At 34.4% G+C, this 12,394-nt stretch overlaps 1 protein-coding gene across 1 annotated transcript; it reads left to right on the top strand.

Moving 5' to 3' along the window:
* Positions 1-4,376: 4,376 nt before the first annotated feature.
* LOC127073710 (ABC transporter B family member 25) lies at positions 4,377-9,286 on the top strand. The gene is made up of 17 exons (XM_051014899.1): positions 4,377-4,544; positions 4,897-4,965; positions 5,254-5,289; positions 5,396-5,470; positions 5,565-5,689; positions 5,830-5,929; positions 6,027-6,198; positions 6,566-6,684; positions 6,784-6,894; positions 6,984-7,128; positions 7,303-7,435; positions 7,611-7,686; positions 7,777-7,842; positions 7,954-8,061; positions 8,229-8,336; positions 8,419-8,616; positions 8,723-9,286. Exons 1-17 carry the CDS (start codon positions 4,491-4,493, stop codon positions 8,924-8,926), a joined length of 1,899 nt encoding a protein of 632 aa, XP_050870856.1. The 5' UTR covers positions 4,377-4,490; the 3' UTR covers positions 8,927-9,286.
* Positions 9,287-12,394: the final 3,108 nt, after the last annotated feature.

A 12,394-nucleotide genomic window follows, 5' to 3' on the forward strand; every position in this document is an offset into this window, starting at 1 on the left:
CTAAATGGTTTCCATTGAGCACAACAGATGTGAGGGGTGCTAATATCTTCCACTTGCGTAACTGACTCCTGAACCCTGATATTAGTTGCAATGACCATATCTTATCCTTTCTTTTAGGTATTTTATCGATATTTTCCTTTTCCCTCTTTGGGAATAAATAAAGTTTGTTGGCGACTCTGTCCAGTCCATCCCACGAGCGTGCGATGCGCTTCACGAGGTCATGTTCTCGTTTTTCGAGGTACGATAAATAGCCATGAGAAAAATGGTAGCAATAATATTGAGTTGTCACAAGTTTAGATTGAAATACAATCAATGATATATGATGATAATAAAAGTTAAATAATTGGTAAAAGACATGTTAGACAATGATCCATCTAATGAGGATCATATTTTGTGTGTTTCTGATGAGATCTGTCGTGACAGATGAGGCAGAAGGTGATCTAGTGGTGTATGTCTCCAACATCAAGACATATATAATAAGTCAAGGGAACAAATCTTGAGGTCTCACAATAACATTAAATCGTGTCTTTTTTGCATCTTCTGATTTCCGTTATGGTTGAAGTCCTCTATCTCTAAAGTGACTAATCTAGTGAATATGTATATCCTACTATTTTCAACCATATTTACTTACGAAATCCATTAGTTAATGAATCCATCAACCTTAACCAACTTTTACTTATTTCTAAGAAGATCATGCAAAGAAACAAATGTATAACATTATTTTAGAAAGTAAAATGCATCACTTCAAACCACACCATGTTAACACAAAATACTAATTCTCATTAAACTTCACATTTATCAACATAAAGAGATTTAGCTCATGATAAACAAGAGAAATACAACAACAAAAGTTATTACATTCAACATTTCTAACCACAAAAGAAAATAAAATGAAAACCTAAGTATGCCATTCTACTCCTTGCAATCTTTTAATCATCAAAAGGCGAGTTCTGTCATGCCAGGATGCTCAACACTTCTTCAATGGAGGAAGAAACGAAGGAACTTTCCACTATTGGTTCGGTCTTATTTTCCTTCTTCTTCTTCTTCTTCTTCTTCTTCTTCTTCTTTAGTAAGATAATTATAAAGGTAATTTCTCAAGTTTTAAATTTCTGAACCTCTTTTCATTCCGTCCAATGGGTTCCTTTTAAACCCTCTAGATTTTAGGGTTTTGTCTTGTTATTGGATCATAGTCCTTGTGGATATTTCTTGGTTTTGTCCACTAATCACAACATATTCCTTCTCCCTTCATTTGAATCAAATATAGATAATACAAGTTCTAACACATAGGCAACAACACGTCCAGTGGCAGGTATGTTGCACAGCCAGACAAAACGTATGCCATTTTATGCAATACAACTTTTTCAGAACTTTATCTTATAGTGCTTGATCTTATGTATTCTATTTTCTAGCTTATTTGCACTCCAGTTATGTTGTACCAAAACTTATCAGAAATAATCTTACACATGTGACAAACACTTAAAAACTCACAAAAGAGATCACCTATTATTCACTTCACAAATTGACTTAAAACAACAAAATAAACTTCAATTAACCTGATAAACCTGCTTAATAAGAAAATAAATTCAAGTGTTAAAGACTTGAATACCTTTCACATAATGAGTTATCGCATATTGCCCAAATAGGAGAGGAAACGAGATAGAGCGGTGAGGCGGTCTGTTAGTTGTTGGATTTCGTTGACATTGGTGGGGCTTCTCATGTTGATGACCTCTTGACACTTATTTGGGTTTTCCTCAATGCCTCTTTTAGTTAAAATGAAGCAAATACACCTTCTTGCATGCATCTCAAAGGAGCATTTGGCGTGATTCAGGTGCATGTTATATTTCCTAACTGGATGTAGAACATCCTCTAAGTATGTTGCATGACTATGCCCTTCTAAGGTCTTCACTATCATATCGTTGAAATAGACTTCCAAGTTACACCCTATATTAGGAGAATAAAACGTCCATGAGTCACTGATATGCATGAGTTCTTGAGGCCGATGGACATGGTGTTATAATGTTAGTTGTCATGGTTTGACATGAACAACGTCTTGAGTGTATCAAGGGGATCCATTTTAATCTGGTTGTACCCCGAGTAGGTGTTCATAAAGCTCAATGTCTTACCTGAGAATCCATCAATCAGGATATCGATATCTGAAACGTGATAAGGATCCTTGGGACAAGTTGTATTAAGATAAGTGAAATCAACACACATGTGCAACTTGTTTGATTCCTTCTTCACCAAGACAACGTTGGATATTTTACTTAAGTAATGAAAATGGTAATGATAATGGAAAGTGTGACCCATGTCAGTTTTATTGGAGTCTCACTATGGGCTACATTGTACTTGCTAAAAGTACATATGTGTGGTACTCCTATGTTGGTAGGGGTGACTTAGAGGCTTTAAGGATTTTTTTTTTGTGGTTTTAGGGCAAACTTATGGTTGTAAGAGACCCTATTTTGAGGTGATTTTGATGAGGAGAGAGCATACTCATGTGAGGTGAGAAATTTTGTATTTATGGGGTGCTTCGTGTGTATTCTTAATTGTCTTACTCGACTTCAAGGTTGAGGTATTTATAGAGGCTTATAGACTTAATTTTAGGATTTCTTGGGAATTGCAACCGCCCACTCAGTCATTGCAGTGAATCGTTGAATCTTTACTTCCAAAAGGAATGTGGGTTATTCCTTTGACTCTTTTTCTATATTATCTTTGACCAGAACATTTCATTTCTCATGTTTCCCTATATTTGACGAGTATGGACTATAGAGGGTGAAGTAACCTCACTTGTGGGCGACATGGTATCCTCGTCTTTAGTGGACCTTTTTCACAAATATATCACTACAATGTGAAATCCAATAGTATTAACTTTTGCATTTGAGATAGGATACATGTAAAATTCGTAAATAATTAATGTGAAAAAATGAAACTTTTTTATTTGTAAAAGTGGGAAAAGAAAAAGAAAAAAAGCAAGTTTATCTAGAAAATAAAATCCAACTAGCATCACCTATCAGGAGAGTGATGATTCCTACATGAGGCACCGCAAAAGACTGATACACAACATCATTATCAGTCTCATGTTTTACTAGATAGTCCACATAAATATTCTCTTCTATAAGAGTATGAAATATTTGAACTCGTCATTCTCTAGAGAGAATCTCTTAATGTTGTGAAGAATCGCAACATAAGGATGTCAAACATTAACAGACTTTGAGATAAGTTTGATAGTAAAATTAGAGTCAGAATAACACGTTAGATCTTTGATGTCAAGTTCTCAGACCATCGCAAACTATAATATAATGTTATCAATTCAACATGAATGATATTGCAATAACCAATATTAAAAATAAAACCGTAAACCCAAGCACGATTTTAGAGATAATATTGATTATTTCAATATTCTTCCTCTTGAATCGATGATTTTATCATGATTTGCATCTGTCTTAGAAATTTGACATAAAAATCTAATAGGCTATAATATCAATTTTATATTTAATTAATTATGTGTACATTAGTATCAAAAAAATGTATAGTGACATCGAAGCACGTGGAATTTGAATAGAAAAAGAAGGAAGTCAAAGAAAAACTTATTGCCTCCATGGAAGTGTGGTAACCACCACATTCACGGACTAAACTAACTTAGGCCGCAAGCACCAAGCAGGATATACCACTCACTAACCTTGTTAATGACGTACTTGCTGGCGTCTCCTAATACGAATAATCTTTTTTAAAACTAGACAAAAAACATACAAAACAAAATCCATTCAAGTAACCCTATGTATGCACGTCTCTATTCTATACCTGTAATTATAAACAATAAAATCTACTCCTCGAACAATAACCACCTCTTAAACACTATTTTATTTTATGCTTAATATTTATTTTTTCTGGTATGTTAATTTCAAATCTATATTGATGAACATAATTTAGAAATTATTATTATATATTTTCAATGTAAAAAGTTTTATACGATTAATACATCACAATTATTCATTTGTATTACTTTTTAAATTGTTAACATAAAACTGTCAGCGTATATCAATTAAATATAAAATTAATTTTATTATCATTATTTATATATGAATTTAATTGAAACAGTGTAAAATGATTTTATACCGTCAGTCAATCCTAGACGTTGGATATTGAAATATGTGACTTTTATTTTAAAAATATATAAAATAATACAAACGGATGACGGTGATGTATTGATTGTATAAATCTTTTTACACTGTACTGTACATACTAATTAATCCCTTTATATATATATATATATTATATATATATATATATATATATATATATATATATATATATATATATATATAAAAGATGACAAAATCAATATCTTAAAATTATCTTCATTATTGTAAGTGAAAGGCCATTCCTTCGAAATTACCTTTATTATATAGATTATAGACTTGACCTCTATCAGTATTGACATTGCTATATTATTGACTATCTATCCAACACAACGGAAAGGCCATTCCTTCAAAATGAACGGTCTAAGAGGCGAAAGAGCACCTCTCTTGGAAGCTCAACGTGGTGCGGTAAGTCATCGTTGCTTTCTATCTTCGTTCTTTTTCTTCTTCCTCTTCGTCACTTCCAAATTCACCTTCAACAATTTCACCATACTCATATATAATTTGTTCCTTACAATTTCACCATACTCGTAAATAATTTGTTCCTTTCAAACACTAATGCTTCCGTGCTTCTATTTCACTATTGTTATGTTCAGTAATACTTCACCTTTCTTCAATTCTGCTCCTACTTTTTCTAGATTATGCATGCTTTATTGGTTATGCATTTATTGTAATACTATAACTGCCAAAACTGTTTTCTACATTTTTCTGAATCTGCATTTCTCTTTGTAGTATAATTGATTTGTTGCGTATATTATAGGGAAGGGGAAAGGGACGAGATGATTCCACGGAAGATCAAGTGTCTGACCTTGAACATGGTGATGCGCCGGTAATAATCACTCTCTACGTTAGACTACTTCTCAAACCATCATCTTATTATCAAGGTTTTAAACAACGGTTGGAGTCGTGTAAAGACTTTTGCGATTTCGGTCGTTACAGATGTTGTGACGCTGATTATGCTCGTTGCGGTGTGAATTAAAAACTGTGAATAGCTGTACCTGCCAATACTGTTTTGTCGCGGTCGTTTTTGCACGGACCGTATTTTAAAACATTGGTTATTAATATTATTATTATTGTTGTTGTCAACAATTGTTAACTTTATGTATTCAACTTTCAGGCTGCACATGTTGGATTCTTTAGAGTGTTTTCACTTGTAAGTAGCCACTGCCTTGTTTAGATGTATGTACTGTATTGTTGTTGCCATTTTTTATTAAGATTATTAATGTTTATTCTTTTTTCTGTTATGAAAATAACCACAGGCAAAGCCTGAGGCTGGAAAGTTGGTCATTGCTACAGTAGCTCTGTTAATTGCAGCCACATCAAGTACCTTAGTTGTATGCATCATTTACTCTCTCTCTCTCATTCACACACACTCACACACTCTAAAGTGCTTTCTTATGAACATGTAAATATATGTTGCTACTGCAGCAAAAATTTGGTGGGAAGATAATTGACATTGTCTCGGGGGATATCACAACTCCTGAGGAGAAAGATGCAGCATTAGATGCTGTCAAGAACACCATACTAGAAATCCTTCTAATTGTTGTTATCGGGTTAGTATTATCCTTGCTTGAACACTACATTGCAAGTTCCAATTAATCATTGAGTTTTATCTTATAATAATGATTTCTTGTATGTCACATGAATTTCGTTGGATGTAAAATGGTCTCACTGAATTTTTTGAGTTTTACAGTTCAGTTTGCTCGGCACTTCGAGCCTGGCTTTTTTATTCGGCCAGCGAAAGGGTTGTTGCACGCCTGAGGAAGAATTTGTTCAGTCACCTCGTAAACCAGGTAATTTGTTTCTCTTCATCTGTGTTATTTTGGATAGTATAAACTTTCATGTTCATGACATGCTTGTTTATTAATTTATGGATGATGGTTTTTTCAGGAAATAGCCTTCTTTGATGTTACACGGACCGGTGAACTTTTAAGTAGGCTATCTGAAGATACACAAATCATTAAGAATGCTGCAACTACCAACCTCTCAGAGGCCTTGAGAAACTTGTCAACTGCATTTATTGGTCTCAGCTTCATGTTTGCAACATCATGGAAGTTAACATGTGAGTAATATGTGCAGCACCTACACATTCATCATTGAACCTGTCAAATTAATGACAATTTTTAATATATATTTTCAATACCAAAACAGACAAAATTTCACATGAACAAACTAAATGATACCAATCCTTATGTGGACCTTGTATGTGAGATTTTGTTCTCTTTTTTATTTTCAATGGAATAAAAAATAATCAAACCGACTTGTCACCACTGGTTTTAAACTGGTTGAACAGGTTCTCTGATTGTCAGGTTTTTCGAATTGTCTGGAATGATTAACCAGGTTTTCAATGGATTTGACTGAATTGGAATGGCTTTTTTTATCTAAGATTTATCCTAACCTGTGTTCTCTCTCTTGACAACATCTTATAGTGTTAGCTTTGGCTGTTGTACCCCTTATATCTATTGCTGTTCGTCAGTTTGGCCGTTTCTTGCGTGAACTTTCTCATAAAACTCAAGCAGCAGCTGCAGTAGCTTCTTCAATAGCTGAAGTATGCCTCTCCCATTAAACATATTAGAACAGTTTCAATTCTTTTGCATAGGAGAAGAGATGCTAACTAACCCGTTTTAATTTTGTCTGTTCTGCTTAGGAATCCTTTGGTGCAATAAGAACAGTTAGATCTTTTGCTCAGGAAGATTATGAAATAGAACGCTACTCTGAGAAAGTTAATGAAACTCTAGCACTTGGACTTAAACAAGCTGTGAGTTGGTCATTTCTATTCTGATCCGCGTGGTTATGCATAGATTTATTGCCTTCGCAACATTTAATTTGGTCTACTTTGTGATACAGAAAGTTGTTGGACTCTTTTCTGGGGGTCTTAATGCAGCATCTACACTTTCAGTTATAGTGGTTGTTATATATGGAGCTAATTTGACAATTAAAGGTGCCATGTCCTCAGGGGATCTTACATCTTTCATTCTTTATAGTCTCTCAGGTATTTCCTCTTTCTATTTTTTCCTTATCCATATAAAAGGATTCTTATTTACAGTTGTAAGTATGCTAAGATGCCAGTTGTTTTCATTTTGGATTTATTTCATTGGTGGTTTGATCTGTTGAATTTGAACTGCTTATTTTGTACTTATATTGACTCGGTTACTTTGCCTTGTAGTTGGATCTTCTATATCTGGTTTGTCAGGATTGTATACTGTAGTTATGAAAGCCGCCGGTGCTAGTAGAAGGGTATTTCAACTGTTGGATCGTGCCTCATCCATGCCCAAATCCGGAGATAAATGTCCTCTAGGGTCAGTTGCATAAATTTCTTAAAATATATCTTTAAGTGCTATTTGCAGAGAGTTCAGCTCCCGTTCTACTTGTTTCACTCTTTATATTATATGAATTTCTGAATCATTGCAAAAATTAAACATGTCCTCTTAGCTTAAAATATTAAACATACCCTTTTAATGTGTATTATTGTAGTGATCATGATGGAGAAGTGGAATTAGATGATGTATGGTTTTCCTATCCATCACGCCCTAATCATATGGTGCTTAAGGTAATTGTTATCTTCTAGTTTTATGTTCTGGTGATAAAAACTTCAGCGGTAAATAATTAAAATGAACTATAATTCCCTGCTCATTTTTAGGGTATTAATATAAAACTGCAACCTGGCTCAAAGGTTGCTCTTGTTGGTCCAAGCGGTGGTGGAAAGGTTAGTCCATGTCTTGTGATCATCTTTTCTTACTTTTTCCTTTTTCCTGTGTTTATTTTGGCAGCTCATCATATTTCCCAAGGTTATTATTTAACATGCTTGTTTGTACAGACTACAATTGCAAACTTAATTGAAAGATTTTATGACCCAACCAAGGGAAAGATTCTGGTGAATGGGATTCCTCTGGTTGAAATATCACACAAGCATTTACATAGAAAGGTATTTTATTTTCTTTGTTTGTTTTTTAATATTTTGCTACAAAAAGTGCTGTTCCGCCATGTAACCATGGTTTGATATGCCTATGTATCAAAAGAAATCGAACCCTCCCATATTTAATTCCTTTTTGTGATTTTAACAACTAAAGCTATTTGCTTGCATATTTGCAGATCAGTATAGTGAGTCAGGAGCCTACACTCTTCAATTGTTCCATTGAAGAGAACATAGCTTATGGATTCGATGGCAAAGTTGATACCGCTGATATTGAAAATGCAGCTGTAGTATTCAATATCTTCTTTCACTAACAAAATATCTCTCCCATCTTTCATTAACTCATGATTGGTCTGTAACTGAATGCAGAAAATGGCCAACGCGCATGAGTTTATATCAAAATTCCCCGAACAATACAAGACATTTGTTGGAGAGCGAGGCATAAGGCTTTCAGGAGGACAGAAACAGAGAATAGCAATTGCCAGAGCCTTGCTTATGGATCCAAAAATTCTCCTACTGGATGAAGCCACCAGTGCCTTAGATGCTGAAAGCGAATACTTAGTGCAGGTGAATGAACGCATTGAGTTTGTTTTTCCAGCTTCACGAACATGTAAAATTTCCTTATCATCGTGTTTTGCACAATATACTAAAATTTGTGATGGATTTGATGCAGGATGCTATGGATTCTATCATGAAGGGAAGGACTGTTCTAGTCATTGCTCATAGGTTATCAACAGTGAAAACTGCTAATACCGTTGCAGTTGTTTCTGATGGTCAAATAGTTGAGAGCGGTACTCATGACGAGCTTCTAGACAAGAATGGTGTTTATACTGCACTAGTCAGGAGACAACTACAGACAACAAAAACCGAAATCTAATCATCGCCTAACAAATTATGAACAACCGTTGCCACGGTATTTGTGAAAACACTCTAGTCTGCCAGCAGACCGGAGAGGTGAGGGGACATATGATACTCTGAGACACAATTGCTTGGAAGGCCTTCACTTCCAGAGTTACAATTTTCAAGTTTAAGTTTATCAAGAAATTATAGGTACTAATCATAAATAATCCCTCAAGTCTAAAGTCAAAATCTTGCTTCTTATATTGAGAATTATATATTTTTTTTGGCACTTGAATTGAGCAAGTTTGCTTGGCATATCTTACCTGAAGAAAGTTAGCTTTGCATGCTTGTCAAATAACTCAATGCTTGAAGTTTAAATGAAGTTGCTTAAATCAAATGAGACATAATTTGTGAATGAAAATAGTAACAATATACCTATAAAAGGCTTGGTTTATGCATGCCTTCTAGCGCGGGCAAGTGTGCAGCCATAGCAGACTTGGAGCTAGGGGTTTCATAAAAAACTCGGAACTCCTATAAATGAGAGAAAAATATTAATCAAAGCGATTCTATTTCGTTGAATGAGAAACAATTATTACAGTAAGTATATTTCTGTAATGATGAAAAACTATCACAGTAAGTATGTATTTAGCTACTACATAGTTGCATAATGATAGTTTACTCAGCATATCAAATCATTTCAGGTAGGATACACCCCGGTATATTAAGTCATCTTGATTAGAAAAATATTGCTATATACACCTCGGAATATCATGTCATCTAAGTTAAAAAAGACCTTGATTCTACAAATCAACTTGGTATATCAACTATTTGTATATCTTATCAACCAATAACTCAGACCAACTATATGAAAGGATTTTAGATATTTCATTGGAGGATTAATCATGTTATTGCTTTAATTTGGTGAATGAGATTAGTTTTTTTTTCATTACTTTAATCTCTTTTAACTTCTTTTTTTCATATATAAATTCATCAAAGTATCACTCTAGTCGGTACTTTAACGAATTACATCATGTAATTTGAGTTGACAAATGCAGTATTTATTAATCATCATGCGAAATTATTTAAATGTTTATGGTTTTCGAAGATGCATCTTTGTACGCACTAAATTTTAAATGAATGTTGAATTATTTCGGAGATGTATCACCGTAACAATTTAAAACATACTACACATCACACTCAGAAGCCACTACACATGTGAATTGGACCGCAAATGCATCTCCTTGAATATTCTAGAGATACATCTTTGTAATGTATCAGAACATAACTTTTCATGTTATGTTATGTTTACTTGTATTTAAATCTAGATTTAAACCATACCATACAATAAAAAATAAAAAATAGATGTACATGAATCCAAATGATCCAAAAATGTCATAAATGTAAAAGATTAATAAATGTCATAAATGTCATACAACTGAGACGAATAAAGTAGCATGATCTCAAAATAAAATACAAACCATAATATTACTGCTATATACTAATATACAATTGTGTATGTCTGACTATCTTTCCTATACCTCCTCGCCCATCAATCCCCTTGTCCTCCGGCGATGTCACTGATACACCAATGCCCCAAGTGCCTTCGTCATGATGGTATCTAGGACATGCCTCACATCAGACTCATCAGGGAAGATACATTTGTCAATGCCTGCCTGCGTAATCTCTATAATGCGACGACATCTAGGCAAGACATCCTCAATATGATTTAACTATGTCTGCTCCTTCTCTAGTATCTCCTTATGAGCTGACCTAGGTGGGTCTCCTGGAGCAACATGCACCATGTACGAATGTGACACCCTGAAGAACCATTTGATATACCCTTCGACGTAGCTCCAGTCGTTCACGACTATGATACTCCGTGCCTCCTCCTATATCAGATGACTCTCAAAATCAATAAACATATCATATATTTGTCTACGTGTCAAAACAGGAGGAGCAGACACGAGACATCGTCGAGTGTGATAGACATATCACCAAGCGGGAGATGAAATAACGAGGTTTCCGAGTTCTATCTCTCCACGAATGCATTAAGCATCCGAAGGTGGCACTAGATCAACAACATCAACAGTATGAGGTGTGTAACACCCTACTTCCTGATTTAAATAAATAAATATAATATAAATAATTAAATCATGTAGGATGTCACATCCACATAATTTAAAGTTTAAAAGTTTACTTCAACTCATATAAATCACATTGTTACAGCATAATTAAAAATAATTTTTATTCGGCATCCAAAGCCTCACTCAAACATCCAAACAATAGTAGTTTAAAATAACAATCCTTATTATTTAAAGATACATAACATAAAAAACACACAGGTAAAACAACCCTATAGACAAAACAACCTCGGTGTTACGTATCAGACTGACTCCACTAGAAGACTCGACTGATAGCAACATATCGTGTATCGTCAACTACTCAGGTACCTGATCAGAGCCATGTGACCATCCCAAGTACCTCATTGCTCGAGTATACAAGTCCTCCAATGACTGAATAGTTTTCCTAGTTTGTCCATCAGTATGTGGATGGTAAGCAGAACTCAACTTCAGTTTAATACCCAAAACATCTTGCAAACTTTTCCAAAATCTGGATGTAAACTGAGGGTCTTTGTCGAAATTATTCTCAAAGGAACTCCATGCAACTTCATTATCACATAGATATAAATCTCAACTAACTTTTATAAAGAGAAACCGATGTTAATTGGAAAGAAGTGTGTTGATTTCGTCAATCTATCGACAATCACCTATATAATATCATGCCCTCTAGGAGTATTCGGTAATCCCGTCATGAAGTTCATGGAAATACTATCCCACTTCCACTATGGAATGTCCAAAGGTTTCATTAAACCCGAAGGTTTTGATGTTCTACTTTTGACTTCTGGCAAGTCAAACACGCGTACACAAACTGTGATACATCTCACTTCATTCCTAACCACCAAAATATTTTCTTGAGATCCTGATACATATTTATAGCCCCGGGATTAATATTCAAACTACTCCTATGACTTTCCTCAAGAATTAATTTCTTCAGTTCAGGATTTTTAGGCACACATACTCTACCTCGAAACCTTAGTACTTCATATTCGTCTACCTTAAAATCACCATCTGCACTTGCGTTCTCTAGAGGAAATAGATCCACCAACTTAACATCCAATTTCTGATTCTCCCTGATCTCATTAAGTAATTCATTGTTTACTTTTAACATACCCAACATCACACTTTCCGGTGTCATTTCAAAAACCATACTCATATCTCTAAACTACTCAATTAACTCCAACTCCCTAACCATCAATGCTGACATATGAATAGACTTCTGACATAAAGCATCAACCATGACGTTAGCTTTACCTGGATGATAATTTAACCAAAGTCTTTATCCTTCAGAAATTCTAACCACCTCCTCTGTCTCATGTTCAACTCCTTTTTATTAAATAAGTATTTTAAACTCTTGTGGTCACTATATACCTCGAACCTTGAACCAT

This window comes from Lathyrus oleraceus, chromosome 4 (assembly GCF_024323335.1).
Source record: "Lathyrus oleraceus cultivar Zhongwan6 chromosome 4, CAAS_Psat_ZW6_1.0, whole genome shotgun sequence".
Classification (NCBI taxonomy): Eukaryota; Viridiplantae; Streptophyta; class Magnoliopsida; order Fabales; family Fabaceae; genus Lathyrus; species Lathyrus oleraceus.

Bases quoted from the DNA above. Each gene is read 5' to 3' on its own strand.
- LOC127073710 (XM_051014899.1), top strand. From the start codon at position 4,491: ATGAACGGTCTAAGAGGCGAAAGAGCACCTCTCTTGGAAGCTCAACGT. The intron at 5,290-5,395 runs GTAAGTAGCCAC...AAATAACCACAG, and splicing joins TCTTTAGAGTGTTTTCACTT to GCAAAGCCTGAGGCTGGAAA. The intron at 6,685-6,783 runs GTATGCCTCTCC...TGTTCTGCTTAG, and splicing joins TAGCTTCTTCAATAGCTGAA to GAATCCTTTGGTGCAATAAG.